The 22267-nt window shown below is 38.5% G+C and overlaps 1 protein-coding gene across 2 annotated transcripts in view; it reads left to right on the forward strand.

Moving 5' to 3' along the window:
• Positions 1-20700, forward strand: part of CPSF100 (cleavage and polyadenylation specificity factor 100) — a 257061-nt gene extending 236361 nt beyond the window's left edge. For both annotated transcript variants that reach the window (XR_016362048.1, XM_089819032.1), the window contains 2 exons: positions 19852-19926; positions 20011-20700. Coding sequence is in view for 1 of the 2 variants with exons in the window: in XM_089819032.1 (XP_089675158.1) it covers positions 19852-19926; positions 20011-20103 (168 nt within the window). In the remaining variant the exon portion in view is untranslated. The remainder of the gene's footprint in view (positions 1-19851; positions 19927-20010) is intronic.
• Positions 20701-22267: the final 1567 nt, after the last annotated feature.

A 22267-nucleotide genomic window follows, 5' to 3' on the forward strand; every position in this document is an offset into this window, starting at 1 on the left:
GTAAAGTTCCCACATAGCCTCTCTTAGTCTGATCGCAGGCCTTCAAACTTGGGTCCAAGCTCGTAGCTGGACGCAAAGACAAATAAAGTCGTTATTTACTATTTGTGATAACTCTGTTTTTTCCTGCAGTGATATTAGCAAAAATCGGGAGACCATAATGCAAATCTGCTCCTATTTATGTTTGGCTCCGCTGACTCCTTTAGTCTGACACGTTTCGGTTTTCATAAATCGAAAGTCATGAATATATTTCAGACTGCTCCTTTGGTTTTCAAGACGATTGCCATCTTTCGATTTCCTATCTTGCTGTAATGAATTTTCCCTGTACAGTAACACTCGGATATAATGCCCGGCTGGAGCGCTGGAAGATTGTGAGATCCCAATTCCACTCTTGCTGCAATTCGGGTCTCTAAATCGAGTCAAAGTAAAACCAGGAATAGCTGTGGGTCCATGACAGTAATAAGCCCGACCACTAATATGATGGTGCAGGGAATGTCCCCAGCTCTAGCCGGCCTGCTTACAGAGATTATGCATTTTAATGCAATCAATGTCCATTGGAGCTCGTTCCTCTAATCTCGATCTGTTCTCACTGTAACCTTCTATATAAACGCTAAAGAAATCTCCTTAATCTTCTCGCCAATAGATCTTGATGAAAATAATAAACTTCAAACCTTGCAAAGCGTAAATCTTCGAATATCCATCCTCAGAATGATCCTCCACAAATTTGGCCTTAAGCCACGAATGAACGCCCTGATGAAATGACTGAAACGTCACCTCCAATCTGCAATAATTCAGATGATATTTCACACCCTCAAAATTGCGTACCTATTGAGAGTTATCGTTCTCAATGGCCAACTGTGACAATTGCGAAAACCCTTGGTTCCACAATGCACCTGTGATTGAATCACAATCTGAAATCAAAAGGAAGATAAACAACTGCTTGATTCGAATGGAGCCCCGGGGTGCCTATTTATTCTTTCCTCTCCATCTTCTCCAGAGACTTCTAGAACATTTTTGATCTTATCTCTTAAGTGACTTTATTAAATACTTTTATAATCCAAGTCACTTTATTAAATATAAAGTTATCTTTTAATGTTTATTTATTTAATTAAAATAATTAATTAGTCGTCCTTAAAATATTCATTACTTTGGACAACCAGATTAATTAAATTAATTAAATCGAACTGTCACCAAAAAATGGGGACATGACAGAATGGTCATGAGAAAGGAAAAAACAAAAGTGCCAGAATGTGGTCAAGCAAAGGATAAGTAAAACGAGGAGTCATAAAAAACATGCCACTTGTCATAAAGGTGCTAGTAATCGGTTGTGTGGCAGCAATAATTTTGTGGACCCTATTATGTATAGCCTACATCAATTCCTCTTGTTTGGTGCCCGGATCTATATGTTCAAGAACTATTGATGCCCAAGGAGAGGCTCGAACATTTAGAGGTCAAAATGCAAGAGAGAGACTTTGAAGTACATGTTCTGACGGTAGTGATCAAGTCCCTGATGAACATCAACAATGTTCTAAAAGACCAAGTGTTAGTGTTACAAGAAACACTCTTGGTTGGTATGCTTGAATGGCAAAACATGAAGGATGAATGGAAAAAAATGAATGAAGAATGACAAAGTTTGAAAGTCTCATTGGCAGAAAAAAAAACTACAGCGGATACATTGGCAACAAACAAAACTATAGCAGTTATTGAGACATCTCATAGCAAGGAGAAGTTGTTATATCACAATAGTTTGGTGAGAAAGATGGAGGTTGAAGAAGGCAAAAAGAGTTTCTCAGATGTTACCAAAACATGGGATAAAAACAACAAATATTTGGCTCGGGTGGATTTGGAAGCAAATAACCACATGAATAATGCACATGATAAGGAAGTTAGGGAAAGACAATTGGGGCACCCAATATAGTCATCAAAGGAGTAAAAGACTATGGTGAATGGGAACACACTCTGGAGTTAATGAGAGGATTTCTTAAAGTGTTGCTTTGGCAAGGTCAAATTTGCCAAGCATGGAGAGTTGGAAAGATATCTAATGAGAGAGATAGGCCCATTAAAGTGGTTATTACTAATGTTCATGACAAATAAAATCTTTTACGTAAAAACAACTCTTGAGGGGTTCTTGTTTCTTTTTAGAGGACCTAACTTTGAGACAGCAGGAAGAAAGAAGGGTGGAAGTACCAAAAATCAGAGCAGCTAGAGATGAAGGCAAAAGAGTATGGTTGTTCAAGGGAAAATCAATTATTGCTCAATATGGCCACTCTTCTAATCTAAAACAACAGGTGGGCAGGAAAGAATTGGTAGAAAACTCCTCACTAGGCAACCATGCATCAGGATCAACATTCATTTCGAGCGATAGAAACCCTACTTCAAGTATACTGCATTATAATGAATAGCAATCAAGTTCATCTCGGGCCTCTCTAAGTATGGTTTGCTGGAATTATAGGGGTTATCCTTGGTGGCGTGAGCCGGGGTTGGGTCCTATTGTAGAAGGCAAGGACATTATTTGTCTAGTGGAAACAGATGAAAATGAGGGATGCAAGACTCCATTGTTTGAAGGCTATTGGAAGGTAGCAATGTGGAATGAGGTAGCAAGTAATGGTAAGGGGCATGGAGGCACAATGGTTCTTGTAAAAGAAAAGTAAGGTTGTGCTATTCATTTGGAAAAGGAAGATACTAACAAGTAGTTCATATGGTTCAAAATAATTGAAAATAACATTCTTCTTAGGATCGCAACATGTTACTTTGTTCCACAGGTCTCCAAAAGATATAAGAAGTGTGGTTTAGATCACATAGAGCCTTATGCAGCTCTAAAGAAGGATGTCACTATATATTCATAGTAGGGAGATGTTCTTGTTGTTGGAAATTTCAATGCTAGAACACCAAATGGTCAAGCTAGCATTTTCAATGATAAAGCAAATGAGAATCCTATTTGGCTCACAAAAAAGAGTAAACACCAGTGTGAAAGAATATTAGATGATGCTAAAGGCTACAATCATCTTGGGGAAGAATTAATCACCTTATGTGGTACTTTTGATTTTTTTAATTTGTAATGCTGTGACTAGATGGGCAAAATTAGACAATTTCACTTGCAACACCTACAATGGTGCAAGCATGGTTGATTGTGTTAGAGTAAATAATTATTTATTCTATTTACTTAATTTTTCTTAGGTTAATGCATTTAGTTAATAGTTGTAGTTGATGAGTTGTTGACAACACAGGAGTTTGTTCCTATTTAAAGTCATACTTATCTTCTCACCTTGATCGAGGATATCCCACCTTTTGTGGACGTATGATGAGTTGTCAACCTTATCTTCTAGCATTTTCCAGCTTGTTTTACAAACTTCCATGAGGCCTTTACATTCGGGCTCTCATTGTATTTCACAACTCATTGTAAATACATTTTTCTTTGTTTGCAATATCTTCTTTTTCAAGTCCGTTTAGTGTTTTTCCAAGCTTCACCACTGTCTTCTTTGGTTTCCCTTTGATAGGTTATTTGCATGCAGGTGATCTTGGCAAGCTATGAAATTGGCGTTCATCAACTTCTACAGATTAAGCATTATGCTTACACAACTTATATGAGAAAATCGAGGAAGTTATGATTGGGGAACACATATGGGAACTTAAATCAGATCATAGATCACTCCTTGTACATAAAATTGTTGTGGGTAGAGAATGGGCAGCTTGGGGCAAAAGGCCAGTGGCCTCAACAGTCTTTGTCATAGGGCATAATTCTTTTGACTTTAGAAAATAGTGACATCTTCAGAACCACACTTGAGAGAATATATAAGAGCGAGGACATGCACGAACATGATGTTAATAACCATGTATTAGCAAATCTCATTCACAGGCTCTTTCTAAGTGCAAAAGATCAAAACAAAGAAAATCTGAAACAAATTGTTTTCCAAGCAATGCGCAGTTTTATAAAGATTGCAAATTAGCCATGAGAAAGCTAAGAGAGTCTATTCAGCCCATGGGTGAACAAGAAAGAAACATATACTCAATGCAAAATAGTATTCATTTATCAAATGCTTTCTGTACACAATAATGATATTTCATACAATAGTAATGATGCCAAAATACATAAGTGTTCACGACATTTATAATGTCCGAAACGGTGCAAATGAAACAACACAACCATGTCCGCACTAGTAACTGTCTAACTACCCTTTTTGCCAAACAACATCATGCCTCCCAAAAAAGATTAGTCATCTCTTAGTGACTTCAAAAACTAACAAAAATAGAAGACAACAATATAGACTAGAGAGGAGGTTGTGTCCCTGAAGTGCTTTGTTGTCGGCGCAACTCACACTTGATTATTGCAAATGCGTAAATCCTTCTAGGTCTGGGTGTTAACCTCCACTGCTTCCTTCAGAAGAAGCGCTGTGTCCATGGCCTGGGCCTTAGCTGTTTGCAATTCTTGCTTTGCCACTTGTAATCTTTGTTCGGCCTTCTCCTTGTCCCACAAAAGCGTTGTGTGCTTGGTTGCCTTGGTTGCTTGCTGGCTAACCAACTCTACAACTAACTTCTCCTTAGTTTCCTTTTCAACTGTCATAGACTTCTCAGCTGCGATCCTCTCTGATGCCTTGTTTGCCTCTGCACGCCTATGAGCATAGTAGATGCCTTTATATGCCCCTACTATCTCATGTGCCAGCTTCTCCATAGGAGTGTTGCATGGTCCCAACTCGGGCTCTGTAGCCCAATTAGCTAACATCTTCGGTGTTTCCACTGCTAGCCATCCCTTGGTCTCAAAGCGAGAGTGAAAATGCTCAGGACAGACTCCCTGAATATAGGCTCGGATCAAATGTAACTCCTTCCTACGACTCAAAGCCTAATATGCAACAATGCGTCCTTTCTCCATCACAACCTGCATAGCTTTGATGTATGCCTCTCATCTATCCTCATCCGACCCATAATCTTCTATCCCCATCGGCATCCATCTTTGCCTCTCCTGTGGTAGGCACATCCACATCCAGTGCCGCCTCCTCTCCAAGCGCATCCTCAAACTATGCGACTCCCACCTTCTATGGCTCCAACATGGCAGCTGCTCTTGGGGGTACCTCTCCATGCCTTGGGGACTGAATGGAGGGACTAACCTCTGTAGGAATCAGTCGGAACTGTTGTCGTAGGAATGCACTGGCTTTGTCTATTACCTCAATCATCTCGGGCTGTGCTACCTGTGTCGGCTCAATGCTCTCAATTGGCTATGTTGGCGGTACTGGTTGGGCTCGCTAGGCCTTGGCCAATAGGGAGGAAGATATGGTGACCATAGCATTAGAGTCAATCACATCTAATCGAACTTGAGGTTCGGGCTCTTGCGCTGGCATCTCTGCTGTTGGCACTGCTGGTGCAATTGAATCTGATGAAATACTTTGTGGAGTCATAACATCTGTCATGGCCATCTATGGAGTCATGATGACTGGTGCATGTCTCTGGCCAATCGGAGGAATGAGCGAGGTAGTGGCTGTTAAGTGTGCCAAAGTTGGCAACTGGGGAAGGGTGAAAAATGTGGATCCACCAATTGCTACGTCGCTGCCAACTTTTGCCGAGGTATTCTCTTCCTCGATATCAGTCCCACTACTTTGTGGTTTCCTCCCTTCCGCTGTCCCTGTCCTTGTACGCCTCCAATCCTTACAATACTTTCTTGTGACTGGCCATGGTTCCACCCGTGTCTAAATGTCTCTGGTAGAATACTGGGGGCTCTCCTGGCGCTAGCTTCCCTCTCGATGGAACTTCAAAGTTGTTGACTAGAACTTGATGAAGGGCTACTTCTAGAAACAAGCCGATGGCATGATGTGGCATGAAAAATGTCCAATACTGTAATGTCATAAACTCCTCCATCTTGGCGGCGAGGACCGTGGCCCAATAATACACAATACCATTCATGATGTCATTCACGAATGTAATCTGCGACAAGGCTATATCTGAGGCCCTACTTACCCCTGTCAACATGCTTTTAATTACATCCATAATACATCTCTAATGGCCTTCTTGAATGAAATCTCTCCATAGTCCTCAGCTCTTCTCATCCTTCACCACAGACTCTATTTCGTCTAGTATGAGATCACGGCGCACCAATTTCACCCAATACTCCTTACATTCTTGTGACAACTTGTGATTCTTGGTCTCTATTTTACGACCTCCTTGGCCATGAATGCCAAAAACCCTACTAAAATCTTGCAGTTTTAAAGAGACTGTTATGTGGTGCTTCTTGTAAACAAATGTACTTCTTATGTTGTTCTTGTTCTATGTTTCTATCATAGTTCTTAAGATCGATTCAAATAGCCGAATGGAAAATACCGGAAGTTGTATTGCCCAATGTACTTGTGCTCGTATCAGAATTTGTTTGATTAAATTTGTATCTGCAGTCTCTTGCCACCCTTGCAGATACTCACTGCCATTCAGCGTTTCAAACTAAACTGTAAGGTGTGACAGGTCGGCCTTCACTTTTTGCTTCTTATTGTTGGATGCTGTCGGCCCTGCAACTTGGACTTCGGAAGCCAATACTATCGCATTCTTTTCTGTATTTGCCTTCAACTGTTTTTTCCATTGCTTTCTTTTCCCTGTGGACTCCATAATAACAGTGTCTTGTTTTGTCTTTTAATATAACCAAAAGAAACGGTTAGGGTTTGCTCTCTCTCTTTTTGTCTTCTGCGAAGTGCTTCTCTAGCGGCAATGGTTCCCACATTGAATGCCTTTGTTTTCTTTTACTTCCCCATGGATATTCTTCTGTTCTTGTGGATGCTATGCTTTGAAATATGGTTCCTTTCCCCTGGAACGTAGCTTCTTTCTTTTCTCCTTCAGCGGATACTCTTCTTATGACTTCTTGCAGGTGCTCTTCCTATATCTCAACACTAGTATTGCTTCCACGGATTGCCTTTCTCTATCCTCAGCATAAACTTTAGTGTTCCTCCCTCAGCTTTACATGTTGATTAGCCTTGGTAAAAAACCTTCCCACATTATAAATTTAATCTTGCAGGTTATTTAAGTTCGCAGCCACACGTGTCTGCGAGACCAGCATGTCCATAGGACAACCTATTCGTGGGACACTTGTTCGCGGGACAACCATGTCCGTGGGACAACTTGTCTGTGGGACACTTGTTTGCAGGACAAGTTTGTCCATGAGACACTTGTTCACGGGACAAGCATATCTGCAAGACAAGCGTGTCTGCAGGATTAATTTTTTCTTTGTCTTTTTTCAATTTTTTTTCAACATTTTTTTTCCTTTTTTTTTCAATCACCCAAGTCTAATTTGCGATGATTTCTGTCATTCCTAATAAATTTTTAACTTTGATTTATTGATGGTGTTGGGAATTTTACGGCCATCCAAGGTCCATAGTTTTATGGATCCATTATTGTCGACTTTTGTCACTTTATATGGTCCAAGCCATTTAACCTTGAATTTCCTTGGTTTTATCTCATTGTGACCGTTGTACTGAAGCACGAGTTGGCCTAGCTGAAACCTTGTTCTTTTCAAATGTTTGTCATGCCACACCTTTGGACTAGTCTGTGCCACCTCAGTCGCCCCATTGCGTTCATCCAATTTGTTCAATTGTTATAGACATTCTCATAAACTCTCCATATCTTTGAGTCTATTGTCAATTGCAATTTATAGACTTGGGACCATAAATTCGGTTGGTACCATAGCTTCTTGGCCAAACATCAATTGGAATGGTGTCTATCCCATTGTGACTTTGAATGTAGTACGGTGGGCCCACAACACTGAAGGCAACTTTTCCTCCTAATATGCTTGTTCGAAGCCACATGATTTATATATGTATGGGTTCTAGTAGTCTCCAATAAGTATGTTCCTGGGATTCTCCACGTCGCCAAGATTGGTAGCCTCTACTGTCGGCTCTTCATATCTTATTTGTTTTCCTTCAAAGCAATGGGTGGGACTCTCATTCATCTTTGCGTTTCCTTCTTTGTATTCCACGAATTGTGGTGGGAATACCTCCTCATCTTTGGGTTCCTAGATGCCAAGCATGTATGTATGGAAGAGTTCATAGTCTTCCATTTGCCAATGAAAAAGTCCATTCAGTGAATTGGTCTCGTCCTCTGAACACTCCAATTCTAAAACGCCTTTGTTGTTTAAGATTCATTCTTCCTTCATCTCTCTAATGCTCTCCGTCTGACTCGAACTCCAATGATGATGCCATCTCTTCACTTACCATTTGAGTTCGAAGATCAATCACAAACTTCCACCCTCCACTTTCTATCAACGGGATATTCTTCTTCTAGTTGTGATTTACTTTCGCGGCCACTAGCCATCCTCTTCCAAGAATGGCGTCATATCCCTTTTTCGTCAATGGGATTACTACGAAATCCAACACAAATGGCTGTATCCTGATAGTTACTTGTTGAGCCACCAGGGTCCCCGGGGGTTTTATTCCTTGCTGGTCGGCATCAAGTAGGTTTAATGTGGTTTTATTCCCTGCTAGTCAGCGTCGAGTAGGTTGAATGTAGACGGCCATAGGGTAGGCTTTCCCAATTTCCTCCACGTCTCCTTGGGAAGAACATTTACTCTGGACCCACCATCCACAATGGTGTCTGTTTGGATGGTTCCGAGGATTCCCATCTCAACCACTGTCAGATGATGGCCATTGCTTACTATCAGCAACATGGGATTTGTCGCAGACCCTCCTCGTATGGTTGGTTGTCCTTTCATCTCCAATGTGTGTGCGTGGGTATTCAATAATGTTGTCCTTAGTTGCGGTACTACTTGTAATAGGTCTTGAACTCTGACAGGCACCTCTATTTGCAAGATCTGCTTGACCAAGTTGTTCTTTCCCTTCAATCGGCAAGGGATAGCATCCTTCATAGCCTTCATTGTTGTTTCTATGTCTTCCTGTGCCTTCTGCAGCCTTTGCTTCTTTGTGGCGGGGTCAGGATAGGTGGCCTGCTTAGCTTGGTTGCGGGTGACAACCAAAACTTTTTTCTTCGTCGATGTTAATGAGATTTACTTGTTTCGGGCAATTAGCATCTTCGTGGTCCCCTGGACAACACCATTGACATACTTTTTGTGGATTGTCATTCTTTGGACACTCTTTGGCAAAGTGGTCCCACTGGTTACATGCCCGACATTGGATTATGGACCTTCCCTTGGAATCATATTGTATTCGATTTCTTTTGTCATTCCCACCCCATCCTCAACAGTTGTTTCGATAGCCACCGGATGTGGCATTATTGTTGCCCTAGGTCTTGTTGTTTGTGCTAGAAGTGGATGGTTGTTCCTATGTGAACAATATCTGTTGGCTTCTAGTCTTCATGTTGAATGGACATTCCTTTGTAGAATGACCTAGGACTTGACAGATATCACACATTGCCTTTTTGGGGTACGCTCCCTTTGAATGACCTTTTTCTTTGCAATTCGTACACCAGATTTCTCCTTCCTCTGTGTGGCTGCTAGTTCCCATTATGGATTTGAATTCCCTTCTCATCCGCTCGAAGTCTTTTCGAAGTGCTTGTACTTTCTTGCTAGGTTTCTTCTTGCCGTCTGCACCGCTTCCCTCGTTGGAGGATTCATCGCTCTCAAAGGAGGATGAAGATTTACTTTTCTTCTTCTTCTTCTTTGTTGTTTTGCTTTCACTTTCTAGATTTAGGGTACAGTCATATGCATCAGTGTATGATGTGGGTGGAACTATCTTCATTTGTTCTTCTCAATGCCCTGTGGAGGCCTTCCACAAACCAACGTTTCTTTAGTTCATCCACCGGTTGAGTACCCATCTAGCTAAGAAGATCTTTAAGCCTTTGATTGTAAGCTTGAACAGTGCCCTTATTCCCTTGTTTACATTTGTAGATTTTTGCTACAACCTCATTATCATCTCAGAGAAATCGGAATTTTGCTTGGAATTCTTTCTTCATATCATCCAATTTGGATATCTTTGCCTTGTCCATGTCGAAAAACTAATTCATTGCTACTCCTATAGGCTAGCGGGAAATTGGTTCAACCATTCATACGGATCTGTGACCGAGTTGGCAACCCATTCGTTTCACATGTATGGCAATGTCACAGGAGATCTTCCTTCCTGTTGCCTGTGAACTTCGAGAGTTTTTGCTTTTGAGACATTGTGCTTCTTGCCCGTTGATTACCACTAGATCGTGTCGGTGAACTATTCAATGTTGGTCCCGGCAGGTTACTCTAACCATCGTGCAGTGCCACTCCGACACTTCCTCTTGCCTCGATGTCTTCTGATGGCCTCACCTCCTCTCCTACTTCTTCACAGGTTCCCTCTCGTAATGGTGTACCTGATGAATGGAAAAATTGCTCCTTTGTCTCCTCAAAATCTACTAATCGATGTCTTGTTTCCTCGGGCAACTGCTTGTTGCTTCATTCCTGCCGTTTCGGTGAACTAAGACACCCTTCGTTGGTTCCTGTAAACCTCGCTACAACCACCATACTAGGTGATTCCTCCGGCTGCCCCTCAGTGCATTTCCCAACGAATTGTCTTATTCTCTGCCATCGTTCAGCTTTGCCACACACAATTTGTAATTCATCGATTTCTTCCCTCAAATTCCTATTCTTATTTAAAAGATTGAGCATTTGGCATATAGTACCATTATAAAACAAAATCAAAACAAAACACTCTTTTGTTTATTTATTTCGTATACATCATGTGTTGACTTATGCAACAATTACAGATTTCTGAGTGCCCTTCACACCATAGCACAATCGCTCATGGTTCAGTTTTCTGACGCCGTGCATCTCTCTCAGAGAATTTCTTGAGGGTCTCCTGACGACGTTCCTCGTGTTCTACTTTTGCTCGACGTTTCTTCTGTGCCACATAAGCTTGTGTGATCAGACGGGGAAGTTGGTCTAAAAATTTATTCATGGTTGGGCTTGCATGCATAGCATCCCACACATTGTTTGTTGTAACCTCGTTCTCCGCAGTCTCTCCATGAAAGTTTTGAGGCCTACGTGGTAGAGGATGTGAAAGTTCTGCATTGCCTCATGCTCTCCTTCAAAAATTTCTGTTTCACCGTTGTCATTCGTCTTCCAATTGTCCTGTACTTTTATTCTCATCTATCTTCATCCTTCCATACTACTCCGGATTCAAACTAGCAACGACACCCAATGTTCAACCTGTGGGGGAACAGGAAACAAACATATACTCAATGCAAAATAGTATTCATTTACCAAATGCTTTTCATACACAACAATGATATTTCATACAATGGTAATGATGCCAAAATACATAAATGTTCACAACATTTATAATGTTTGAAATGGTGCCAATGAAACGACACAACCATGTCCGCACTGGTAACTGTCTAACTACCCTTTTTGCTGGACAACAGAGTATAACAAAACAAACCTCGACATTAAAGTGTACAAGCAGATCCTAAAGAAGAAAAAAACTAACTTTTTGTTCACAAGGAGAGAAGAGCTAATCTCTCTTGGTAAAAAATAACCCCAAAATTTTTTGGAGAGAATTACAACCAAGAAAGAAACAAACTGAAAATATTATTACAGCCAATAAATGGTTTGAGTATGCTAAGAAACTCTATGAAAAAGAGGTTCAGGTGGATCTGCCACGCTTGATCAAGAACAAGATATATCTTTTCATTGTGCAAGAGGTTGAGTTGAGTGTTAAGAAGTTGGGTGTAGGTAAGGCAAAAAACTTGGTTGAACTTCAAGAAGAGTATCTCAAGTGGGGCATGAAAACCCTTGCATTGCACATTGCAGAAATTTTCAATAATATCAGTCAACATAGATTTCCTAGAGATTGGACAATTAGCCTTGCTATACCCCTTTCAAAAGTAGTGATGTTAATAATCCCTCCAATTATAGAACCATGATGATCAACCCCCTGCTTGCAAAAGTTTTTGGTAGCTTGTTAGAAAATAGAATCAACAAATGGGCTTAGGAAAATCATAAATGCGCTGAAGGGCAAGCTGGTTTTCGGCAAAAGCACTCAACAATTCACTATATCACCTTGAGGCATATCATCAAAAAAATGTGGGAGAGAAAGCACGAGGTTTTTTGTTGCTTTGTTGATTTTAAAGAGGCTTTGACACTGTCCCTGGGGAAAAGCTTTGGCTTAGGATAGAAGAATTGGGATCCCTATGAATCTTAGAGTTGTTGTTCATAGAATGTATGAAGAGGTAAAGGTCAAAATTAGAACATCAACTGGCAATTTAGAGTGTTTTAGGAGTGATATAGGGGTCAAATAGGGTTGTCCATTATCTCATACTTTGTTTGGCCTATATATTGACAAACTTGAGGAATGGTTAGACATGCAAAATGGCGAGAGTATCTAGGTAGGTGAATTTTTAATAAGGCTGCTCCTTTATGCTTGTGGTTTGCAAGAACATCTACTTTCTCTTGTGCAGTTTTGCAAAATGGTTGGGATGCAAGTCAATATCAACAAAACTAAAATCATGATTTTTTCGAAAAATAGAAAACAACATCATCATAAGTTCTATTTTGAAGGCAACATACTTGAGGAGGTTGCAGAATATAAATACCTTGGGATAGACTTCAACAAAAATCTAAGTTGGGAAGGTTGTAGAAAGAAAAGATTATTGGGTGGGTGGAAGGCATTTTGTGCACTTCAAAATAGGTGTCGAGAGGCAAAGGTTTAGGATTGGAAAACTAGTCAAACTTTGTTTGGTCTTCTTGTGCTACTATTTGTTCTTTATGGATGTGAAATATGGGCTAGCAGCGCTTCAGCCTTGTAATGCAAACAAACTGAGAGGATTTAGAAGTGTTTGTTTACCGTACTGGTAAAGAAATCAACGCATACAAACAATGGAACAGAATAGCAGAATTATATTCGCATATGCCAAACATACATTATACTTGATAAGATCCGTAATAGAAAATCATTTACAATGATTCTAGACGTGATATAAATACTATCTGCCGAACCTTTCCGAAGGAGTGCGTCGGCCAAAAATATTATGTCCGCTACAAACTATTTACCCGTTGTCTACAAAATACAAAACACTGACGACAATCATTCCGTCGGCTACAGAAACACTGCCAGGACCATCCAGTCGGTTGACAGTGTTGGATTACAAACAAGTTTAAAATCAAGAACACCATCTCATATGATATTATGTTAAGCGAAGTTGGGGCTGCACCTATTGAGACAATTGCTATGGTTTGCCTCATTAGCTAACTAAAAAGAATTGAAAAAAATGTGTAAAGATAAATGGCCTAAAATGGTCTTTAATGATACATTGTGCAAATGTAAAAAGACATGGATGCAACAAAACATGAAGTGGATGTGCAAATGGAATATCCTTTTCAATATGTGTCTCGCTAATAATAAAGAAATAAAGCTCTTTGTTATGGAGAAATTCTATAAGAAAACTTGGAAGGAAAAAACTTATTATATCAGCAAGTTCAATCCTACATGTGATCAACTCCAAAAGGCATACATAGGGGTCAACATTTCTTGGAGAGCTAAAAGTCTCATTCCATAGCTCAAATCCAACTCTCATCAACTCCTATGTGAGGCTGGTCGATGGAAGAGGCCAAAAGAGGCCTGGGAAGAGAGAATTTGCATGTTTTGTAACTCTAGGAAGGTGGAAATGGAACAACACTTTATGTTAGAATGTGATGCGTACAAGGACATCAAGTTCAAATTTGTGGATATTATATCTGGAAGCTCTTGGCACAACTTATTCAGCGAGGAGTACAATGAGAAGTTAGGGGGCCTCATCATCAACTTGCACAAAAAAGACTTGAATTACTAAAGCTGGTTTAGTTAGAAGGCTGTCCCATAGGCTATTCTTAGCCTTGTGGATGTTAAAAATCAATCAATCAATCAGTCTATCTATCTATCTATTTATAATTTACAATAAATAGACTCTCAATTTATGTTTTCTTTCCAATTTAAAAGTCATAAACAGAAGACACATCTCCTTATTGCATCACAAATCAATCTCCAAATTAATAAGGCTCCTAAAATGTGACCGCTAGAAGTATTGATTGATAACTATAATCTTGTTGGTATTATACACGATGATTATAGTTTGCTAAATTTATTTCCAAATATTCTCCAAATGCTTGACGATACATCTGAAGCATTTTTATATCTCTCTGTACCTTGTTTGTATATGACTTCATCTCTCGCTCTACTTTTGACGTGACTTCTACAAGTGTCGTGTCTCCTTTGCATATTATGCCTTGGTGAATGACAAGTTTGATTTTTGGGGAACACTTGGATAGGCATCCAATATAAGGCTCAAGGGCACTAGCCTTCAACCCTGGCTAATTCTTTCTTTAGCCTTTCTGTGCAAATTTATCTTGTGGACATCTTTACCATGCTATTCTACAATAGACTCTATCTCCCCTCTTTGTTTGTAGTGTTTCAAGCATCATGCTTTATTTCCATTTTCGATACACATGATCGTTTTTACTCGTACTTGAACATCTCTCTATGTTGTTCAAGGTTGTTGTTGACCGTGCATATCATTTTGAGTTGCTGTATATATGTAAACCTACAACACATCTTCACTCAATTTTACAAGATGGGATTCTACTTCGATTTCTTTCACAAGAGTAGATTTATTGTGTGCCACATTTCACAACAATTTAAGGAATGCTTGGTAGGATTCACTCTCCAGAGTAAGTAATGGAGGATCTGGCATTTGGGTGATTAACTTCCTGAAGATTCAAACATAGAAAATGGTCATTGTTCACATTATGTGCGTGAATTGCAATGGAATAGGATGTGTCTAGAAGCGACATAATGTTTGCTGCTGAGACTTTTTTCGTTGTATAACAATCACAAACAGTTTTGTGAATTCATTCTGAAAATTATACTTTGTGTTCTAAAAATTTCATAGCTGGCTGTCATAGAGAGTGCATTACAAAAATAGCAATAGAAAGATTTTCTCAGTATCAATGGTGACAAAGAAACTTGAAAGAACTTTTCAAATACGAGATGAGACTAGCCTGATGCAGTTCATATTATAATACACAATTCTTACAATCTTGGTGAGGCTGAGAACTCGAGGGTTAGTAGGACAGTGTAGCTCTTCTATTGAGACCTTGCAGAGGTCCTTCAAAAAATCATCAATTGCCTCACTGTTCAACCTCTAATTATGAGCGAAAATGGAATTCATCTCAAAATTGCCAATCTGTTCAAGCATGTTCAAGTTGGAAACTAAATTGTTCATCTGCTCTGGGGTTACGCTACTTCCACCTTCCGTTTTGGTTAATGCACTTTGTGACACACCTGATATTGGATCTGAATTACTGAGACTTCTGATATCATTTCCTAGATCAGTGTCTGGTAACCTCCAATTGCTCTTACAGATTCTTGCTGCCTCACCCTGTGCATCATCCATAACAGATGCATGCAGTGTATACAAAACATGCTGGTTGCATATTATCACTCACATGCCCAGACAAATATCACCCCTGAAGAAATAGTCTGTGTATTCTCTCATGAGTATGTTAAAAATATTTTAATAATTTCTAGATTTTACAGGTCTGGTGAAGATCTTGAGAATGAACTGACCCCAGAACACACAATTTTTCTGTATTGAATATTCAATGTCCTCTGTTTCTATTCATTTACAAAGGATCTCTCAATTCATGTGCAGCGGGGTCAGCAATTTCTTCATATGCAGTAGGATCAATCTGAGACAATGATATATAACTCTCCAATATTATAGTGCTATATAAACATGCGAAATAGAAATGTAATATTAATCATATTGTAAGAAGATCATAGAAGGTATTCAAATGGAAGCCTCAAATTTGCAAAAATTGGGGCTTCATCATACACAAAGGGTGATAAATAAATGAAAATCCCCAGACATGATTATATGTGTACTGAAGTTACATGATTGTCCTCTATAAATAAAGGTGATTTGTTCCCCCCTTTTTGCTTTAGTGCAGTTTTCTCCTTTCCAATCATTGGATGGGTACAAGGAACTAGTAATTCTATTCTTCAAGGCAGCACTCAGTATCTCCAAGGATAGTATTATTACTCCTTTCCAAATGCTGGGTGAAAGCTACAATTTTCTAAATGGCAATAGTTCTATTGCAAAAGTCGATATTAATATTATATAAAGTGATTGGGAAAAGCTTGGGGAGGATTGATAACTTATTCCAAACCAACTTTTGTGAAATCTGTTTTTGTGATCAATTACAATGCTTTTCCTTTCATCCTTTCATAAGATTTTTTAAAGACCACAATGCTATTGTGATTAAACAAAACCCCTAGGTTTTAATATTAGTTTGCAAATGAAAATGACAAGGGTTCTTGCATTTTGAAAATCAGGAGGCACTGGACAAAATCAATGAAGGAGAGCTTTTATTTAAATAGAAATGGATGTTCAAAAGGATTTTTTCGATTTATTTGTCAAAATCATTCATGAAAGCTGTTAGAACATCATTTTTTGTAGAAGACTTGCATGCAATACTAAAAATTCGATAACGTGCCTAATTGGTACTTTTTTTTTGGTTTTGGTAGGGATAAGGTTCAAAATCCCATAATAGAAGTTATCCTCGATGTACGTATAAATGCACCATGGTATCTTAGGTGCGCTAGCCTCTCATTAAAGGATCCCTTCAAAAGTGAAAAATACAAAAACAACCATTCCATGTGCCTATGCTTGATGCACCTCATTTACATACTTTGTCAAGAAACTTATGAGAACTCGCATTGCATGTGCCATTTTTGAAGCCTTCATTATGTGCTCAGGAATGAAAAGAATGCCATTTCTTTAATTTAAAAAAAGATTAAACAACTAAATAAAATTTTGTTGCTAGAAAACTAAATTTTTGAAATCTGGTCATTCAATTTTAAAATTAAAAATAATTAATTTAAATTCAAATGTGGAACAATTATAATTAGTAATTATTAATTAGTGACAATTAAGTAATATTTTAGGGAGAAAAAAAGTCATCATGGAAGTCTACCTTGAGGCTTGGATAGAACTTTCAATCCTTTGATTTAATGGTGGATTGATGTCACTTTTCCACTCAGTATTCCTTAATTGTAATGCTTTTACTTGCTGTCTTCTTCACATTAAGAGTTGTTGCAACTATAAACCTTTTTGTTGAAACTATGGAATGAGTTGGAAAGTCTACCTTGAGGCTTGAATAGGACTTTCAATCCTTTGATTCAATGGTGGATCGATGCCACTCTTCCTCTTCCTTAATCGTAATGCTTTTACTTGATATCTTCCTCACATTTAGAGTTGTCGCAACTTTAAACCTTTTTATCAAAACTTTGGAATGAGTTGGAAAGAGGCTTAGATGCCTCTTTTTAAGTTTATTTTCTTATGGTTTAATGGGCTCATATGCAATTAAGTTTAAGGCTTGTTATACACATTTCACAAAAGCTTTCTAATTAAAAAAGAGAATTTTTGCAACTATTGACCATGTGGGACACTTGTAAGTCTCTAGGGCATTTGGGGGACTCTTAGAAGTATCTTGGACATCTCAAGGTTATATGGGATGCTCTTGGTAGTCCCTAAGATGTCTCTAAAATATCTCGGAGTCCTCTAGAAGTCCCCAAAAAAGGGGCATGTCTTGAAAGTGTCCCCTTCTAAGGAGACTCTTGAGGGTAACTTGGATGTCTCTAGGACATTTAGGAGACTCTTGAGAGTCCCTTGGATGTCTCTAGGATGTGCTAGAGTCCTCTAGAATCCCCAGATAGGGGCATGTGTTGAAAGTGTCCACTTATAAGGAGGGTGTCTTTAAAAAGATTCCAAGTCACGAATGGTGATGCTAGGACAATAGGGGAGCATCCCCTCCATGTCTTTGCATTCCACGGATGCCACTATCCTACAAACATGGGCAACTTTTGTGGGGGGTGGGGGATGTGTTCCCATAGATTCACATGAACTTGTATAAATGTAAATCAGAAAAGAAAAATTATGCAAATTGAAGGCAATGCAATAAAAAATTGAACTTTTACATGCTAGATTATTAGGAGTACTTTACATGCTTGGAGTAAACAAATGGAACTAGGGGAAGCATGCAAGTAGCAGATATAGTTAACTCTGTACACTTGTAGAGCCTAAACTATACATTAGATTCCGGCAATTTTTTTTTAATCTCCCCATATGCGACTTAGCTACTTGAAAAATATTCTTTGGCTTTTGGGTATTAGTGAAACTCCTTATAGAATTTGTTGCAGAACTAACTCTGAGCAACTGAGACCTAGAACACTCCTATTCTTTGATCGATCAGGTTATCCTCAATGATGCCATAAGTAGACCAAAGCTCATTTCTCCCATTATCCACTTGGTCCCTAAGTTGCGTGTTGGGGGGGCTTCTTTCGATTGACCTCGACATTGCAATCATGGTGCTATCCCCAGTACTAAAGCTATGGTTGACCTGTACTTCTGCCTACCCCTAAGTGTTCAAGGGTAAAAAAGTGGCAATTTCAGAGTGTTCTTTGTGCCTACTTTTAAGATGCCTCAATAAATATGCACTTAAAATTCCTAAAACTCATGGACAAAATCCCCAGTATTCATGCAGAAATGCCCTAGTAGTGGTGCACAAATGAGTCAATAATGAACCAAAAATGCTAAAAAATGATCAGTTATTGGTACATGTGAAATTTATTATAGGATTTTAGTTATCATTAGATTGGCTCTTTTAAATTTAGAAATTGTGGGCCTGGGTGCACAAAGTTTGCATGGCTATTGGAATGCACTCAGTTACTTGTGCTCTTCTTCTAACCTGCAAATTTGAAATTCCAGAAAACATTCTTTGAATCTTATAAAAAGTTCTTGCAATTTACCCTAATTGTGGTGTGTGTTTAGATTCTGTTCATAGGGCTTATGAAGCCAAAAATACACTTTTTTGATGTGTCCAATCCATGTTTTTGGCATGTGGAGTCTTACTAGCTAACTATCTGGTCAGTAGGTGCCCAAGAAACAAAGTATTTGGTTTAGAACCTCTGGCCATACCGTGAAAATACTCAGCGAGGCCAAAAAATGGCAAGTACTCGTGAATGGTTCATAAGGCACAACACTTGGTGAAGGTTTTAAAACACCCCTGTGAGCATCACCTAGATCCAATGAGTGCTAAGTGTTCCATTTATTCTCATGAGAGATGGATTCATGTTGAATCACTACTCATGAAACATGGGTCATCGAGTTTGACTCAAAATCACACAGTTAAATCTTGATATTCATATCACAATTTGACTAGCTGTGGAAATTATCTCCTACTTATCAAGTACTCATTAACTTAATGAGTTGTTTAACTCTGGTCTGAATATGTTAGCTCATAACTATTATGAGTCATGATTGATGCTTCTAGCCCTTGTTATTCTATCATAAAAATATCCTCTATGTTATTACAAGCTAGGGTTGCCGTTGCACCAAACATTGACTTGTTAATGCCCGATACAACCACTAGACTTTGAGAACACAAAGGTGGTTAAGCCATGTCCCAAATCCCAAAGGGGAATACCTTTGACCAAGCTCTAATACCACTTGTATCAAGCTAGGGTTGCCAGCTCACCAAAACATTGACCTATTAATGCACAATAATTATACAACCACTAGACTTATAGAACACATGAGGTGGTTAAGCCATGTTGCGAATCCCAAAGGTGAACTTAGGCGGTTAGTCCAACATATGTATGCTCTTGCATTGACAGTCATAGAAAATGCCTTGACTAGGGTTTATGTAGATCTGTTACATTATTTTTTAAAATTCTGGTTCCTCCACTGTCCTCAAATTGTTTTTAGTTCAGTGGTTTCTCTTTCAATATCCCATGATTTATCTTGGCCTTCAACTTATAATTTTTATATTTTTGAATAATGTCTCTTTTAACATTTTCAGAAGGCAGTAAACTTCTTATAATTAACAATTGTTTAATTGTTCCATCTGGGCTATTTTTACTTGTATATATGTTTCAGGCTGAATTCATGGGTGGACAATTGCGTTGTGGAGATAATGTTACTGTCCGTAAGGTTGGAGACTCAACCCAAAAGGTATTATAATTAGGTTTGATGCTTGTATTTTCTGAAGCACTTTCCATGTTTTTATTCTGAATATCTTCTTTATATGTTCAACAGACTGGAATCCAGCAAGTAGTCATTGAGGGCCCTTTATCCGAAGAATACTTCAAAATACGTGAATATTTGTACTCTCAATTTTATGTCCTCTAGTATGTGGTGAAGTATTTGAGGCAGAGCAAGTTGGTCAAGCTGTGTACCTTTTAAGCTTGTAAGTTTGGGGGTTGAATTTCATTTCCATTTGTAAGCAAGCCAGCTTTCATAGTTGTGATACACTTCTCAAGTTACCAACTACTCATGATTTGGACTGCTGCAAAAGTCGAGTCAATTCCCTGTGGAGTTATTCTTAGAGTTTTCTACGTGTCCTGAATCTACTATTTCTGTTCATCATAATGAGTTCTTGTGCCCAAGAGGCATGACCACACTCCGTAGCATGTTTGTATTGCCATACCAGTAAGATGGATGACCCCACATTTGTTGAGTGGGATTTGATGTTCTGGAGTTGGAGCAATGTCAATGTCGTGGAGCTTTCAACGTCCAATAGTAGTTCTCTTGCAGACTTCTGGCTCAGTAGATGTAGCCAAGTACATTCAAATTTTTATTTTTATTTTTATTTTTTATACGTGTGTTACTGGCACTCTAGATCCTAGAGATCATAGATTGTACCTCTTGACATTTAGATAAAATATGTAACAGTTTGGAATTGACAGTAAAAAAGTAAATTAAACAGTATTCAATTGATGGATATAATGTTAGTTTACATGATAGAGAATTATTTTTCCACATATTTGGGTAGCCATTTTATTCATATATTTTAGTACAAGTTCCAGTATCTTTTCCCTGACCTCTATTTTGCATGAAACGATAAGATCTGCTTTACTTGGATCTCTCCTCTCTCTTGTTCCTCCCTCCCTTGTTTCTGAGTTTACACCTCGTATGAATGTGCATACTATGTCAAGTTTACCTATCATATCAACCTTCCACCATGCAAAAAGCCTGTATGTAATTAATTTAAAGAGCACTGTTACTATTTGAACATGGAGATTACAGAGTTGGTAAAATAAGCATATGTGGTGTCATGCTTCATTTTTCTTATGTTTATGCTTCACAATTTCAAAATCTAATTAAATACACATTATAGCATAAAAATATTTTAAAATTGACGTGACTGCAAGTGACACTAGGTCTCCTTTGTCTAAACAGCTTTGAAAGCAAGACCTAAATATTCCGTGTGTATGGAATGAGGGTACTATAACGGCCTTCCAACTATTTTAACAAATATGTTGTTATTATGCATTATATTCATATGAAATAGGTTTGGGGTACGGCCTGCTTCATATAGCACAAACCAAGGACTTTGAAATTTTACCAAACTTGTTTAACTTTGTAATTAAGGAAGTGGGCTGTGGAAGAAGATAGAGGCATGATGGTCATGGAAGGGTAGGACGATGAGGATGCCTGGCATTATTTTAATCATTTATAGCAGAAAGACTTACATTAAGTTAATTCAAGTGAATGAATTTCATTAATGACATTTCATTTTATATTTAATCAAAAAAAAATTGATTGTTACGTTTTGAGGTTGCAATTTGTGAGGTTCAAATCTACCCTCTATTTATTGTAGCAGGATAGTGATCATTTTATTCGTTAGAGTGGTATGTTGATATTTGGCAACAGTAAATATATGATTAGACTCGAAATATTTTTCGTTCTTTTGTTTTTTGACAATTTGGAGTGAAAGAGTTGGAGGGCTGCTAAGAATCTTAGCGGCAGAGATCAAATGGAATAGAGATAGAAAAAAACTTGGGTTATTACATAGAAAGCATGTTGATGTTAAGTAGTATTTATTTTCAACTGATGGGGAGGACATGAGATCAATTCCTTATGTTGGCATCGCTGGTAGCTTTGTGTATGCTATTCTATGAAATGAGATTAGACGTATCCCCAACAGTGGGAGTCTTGGGTTTGTTTATGTCTAATTTTTGCAAGGATCACTGTGTAGCAGTAAAGATGGACTATATAGATTTGTGGGGTGCCATTTAATACTCTATCGGTTTATAGAAGAGTCAGTTGGAGATGGCCTGTAGTATTGTTGGTGTTTGTTTATGGCTAATTTTTGCAAGGATCACTGTGTAGCAGTAAAGATAGACTATATATATTTGTGGGGTGCCATTTAATATTCTATCGGTTTACAGAAGAGGCACTTGGAGATGGCCTGTAGTATTGTTGGTGATGTTTTGGATCAATTCTTAGTGTAATCATGACACCTTGTAAGTGTATCAATTTACCAAATAATGCTTATGTACACTTTTGTTAC

The sequence above is a fragment of the Cupressus sempervirens genome, chromosome 3 (assembly GCF_028749045.1).
Source record: "Cupressus sempervirens isolate cs-2001-9-10 chromosome 3, ASM2874904v1, whole genome shotgun sequence".
Classification (NCBI taxonomy): Eukaryota; Viridiplantae; Streptophyta; class Pinopsida; order Cupressales; family Cupressaceae; genus Cupressus; species Cupressus sempervirens.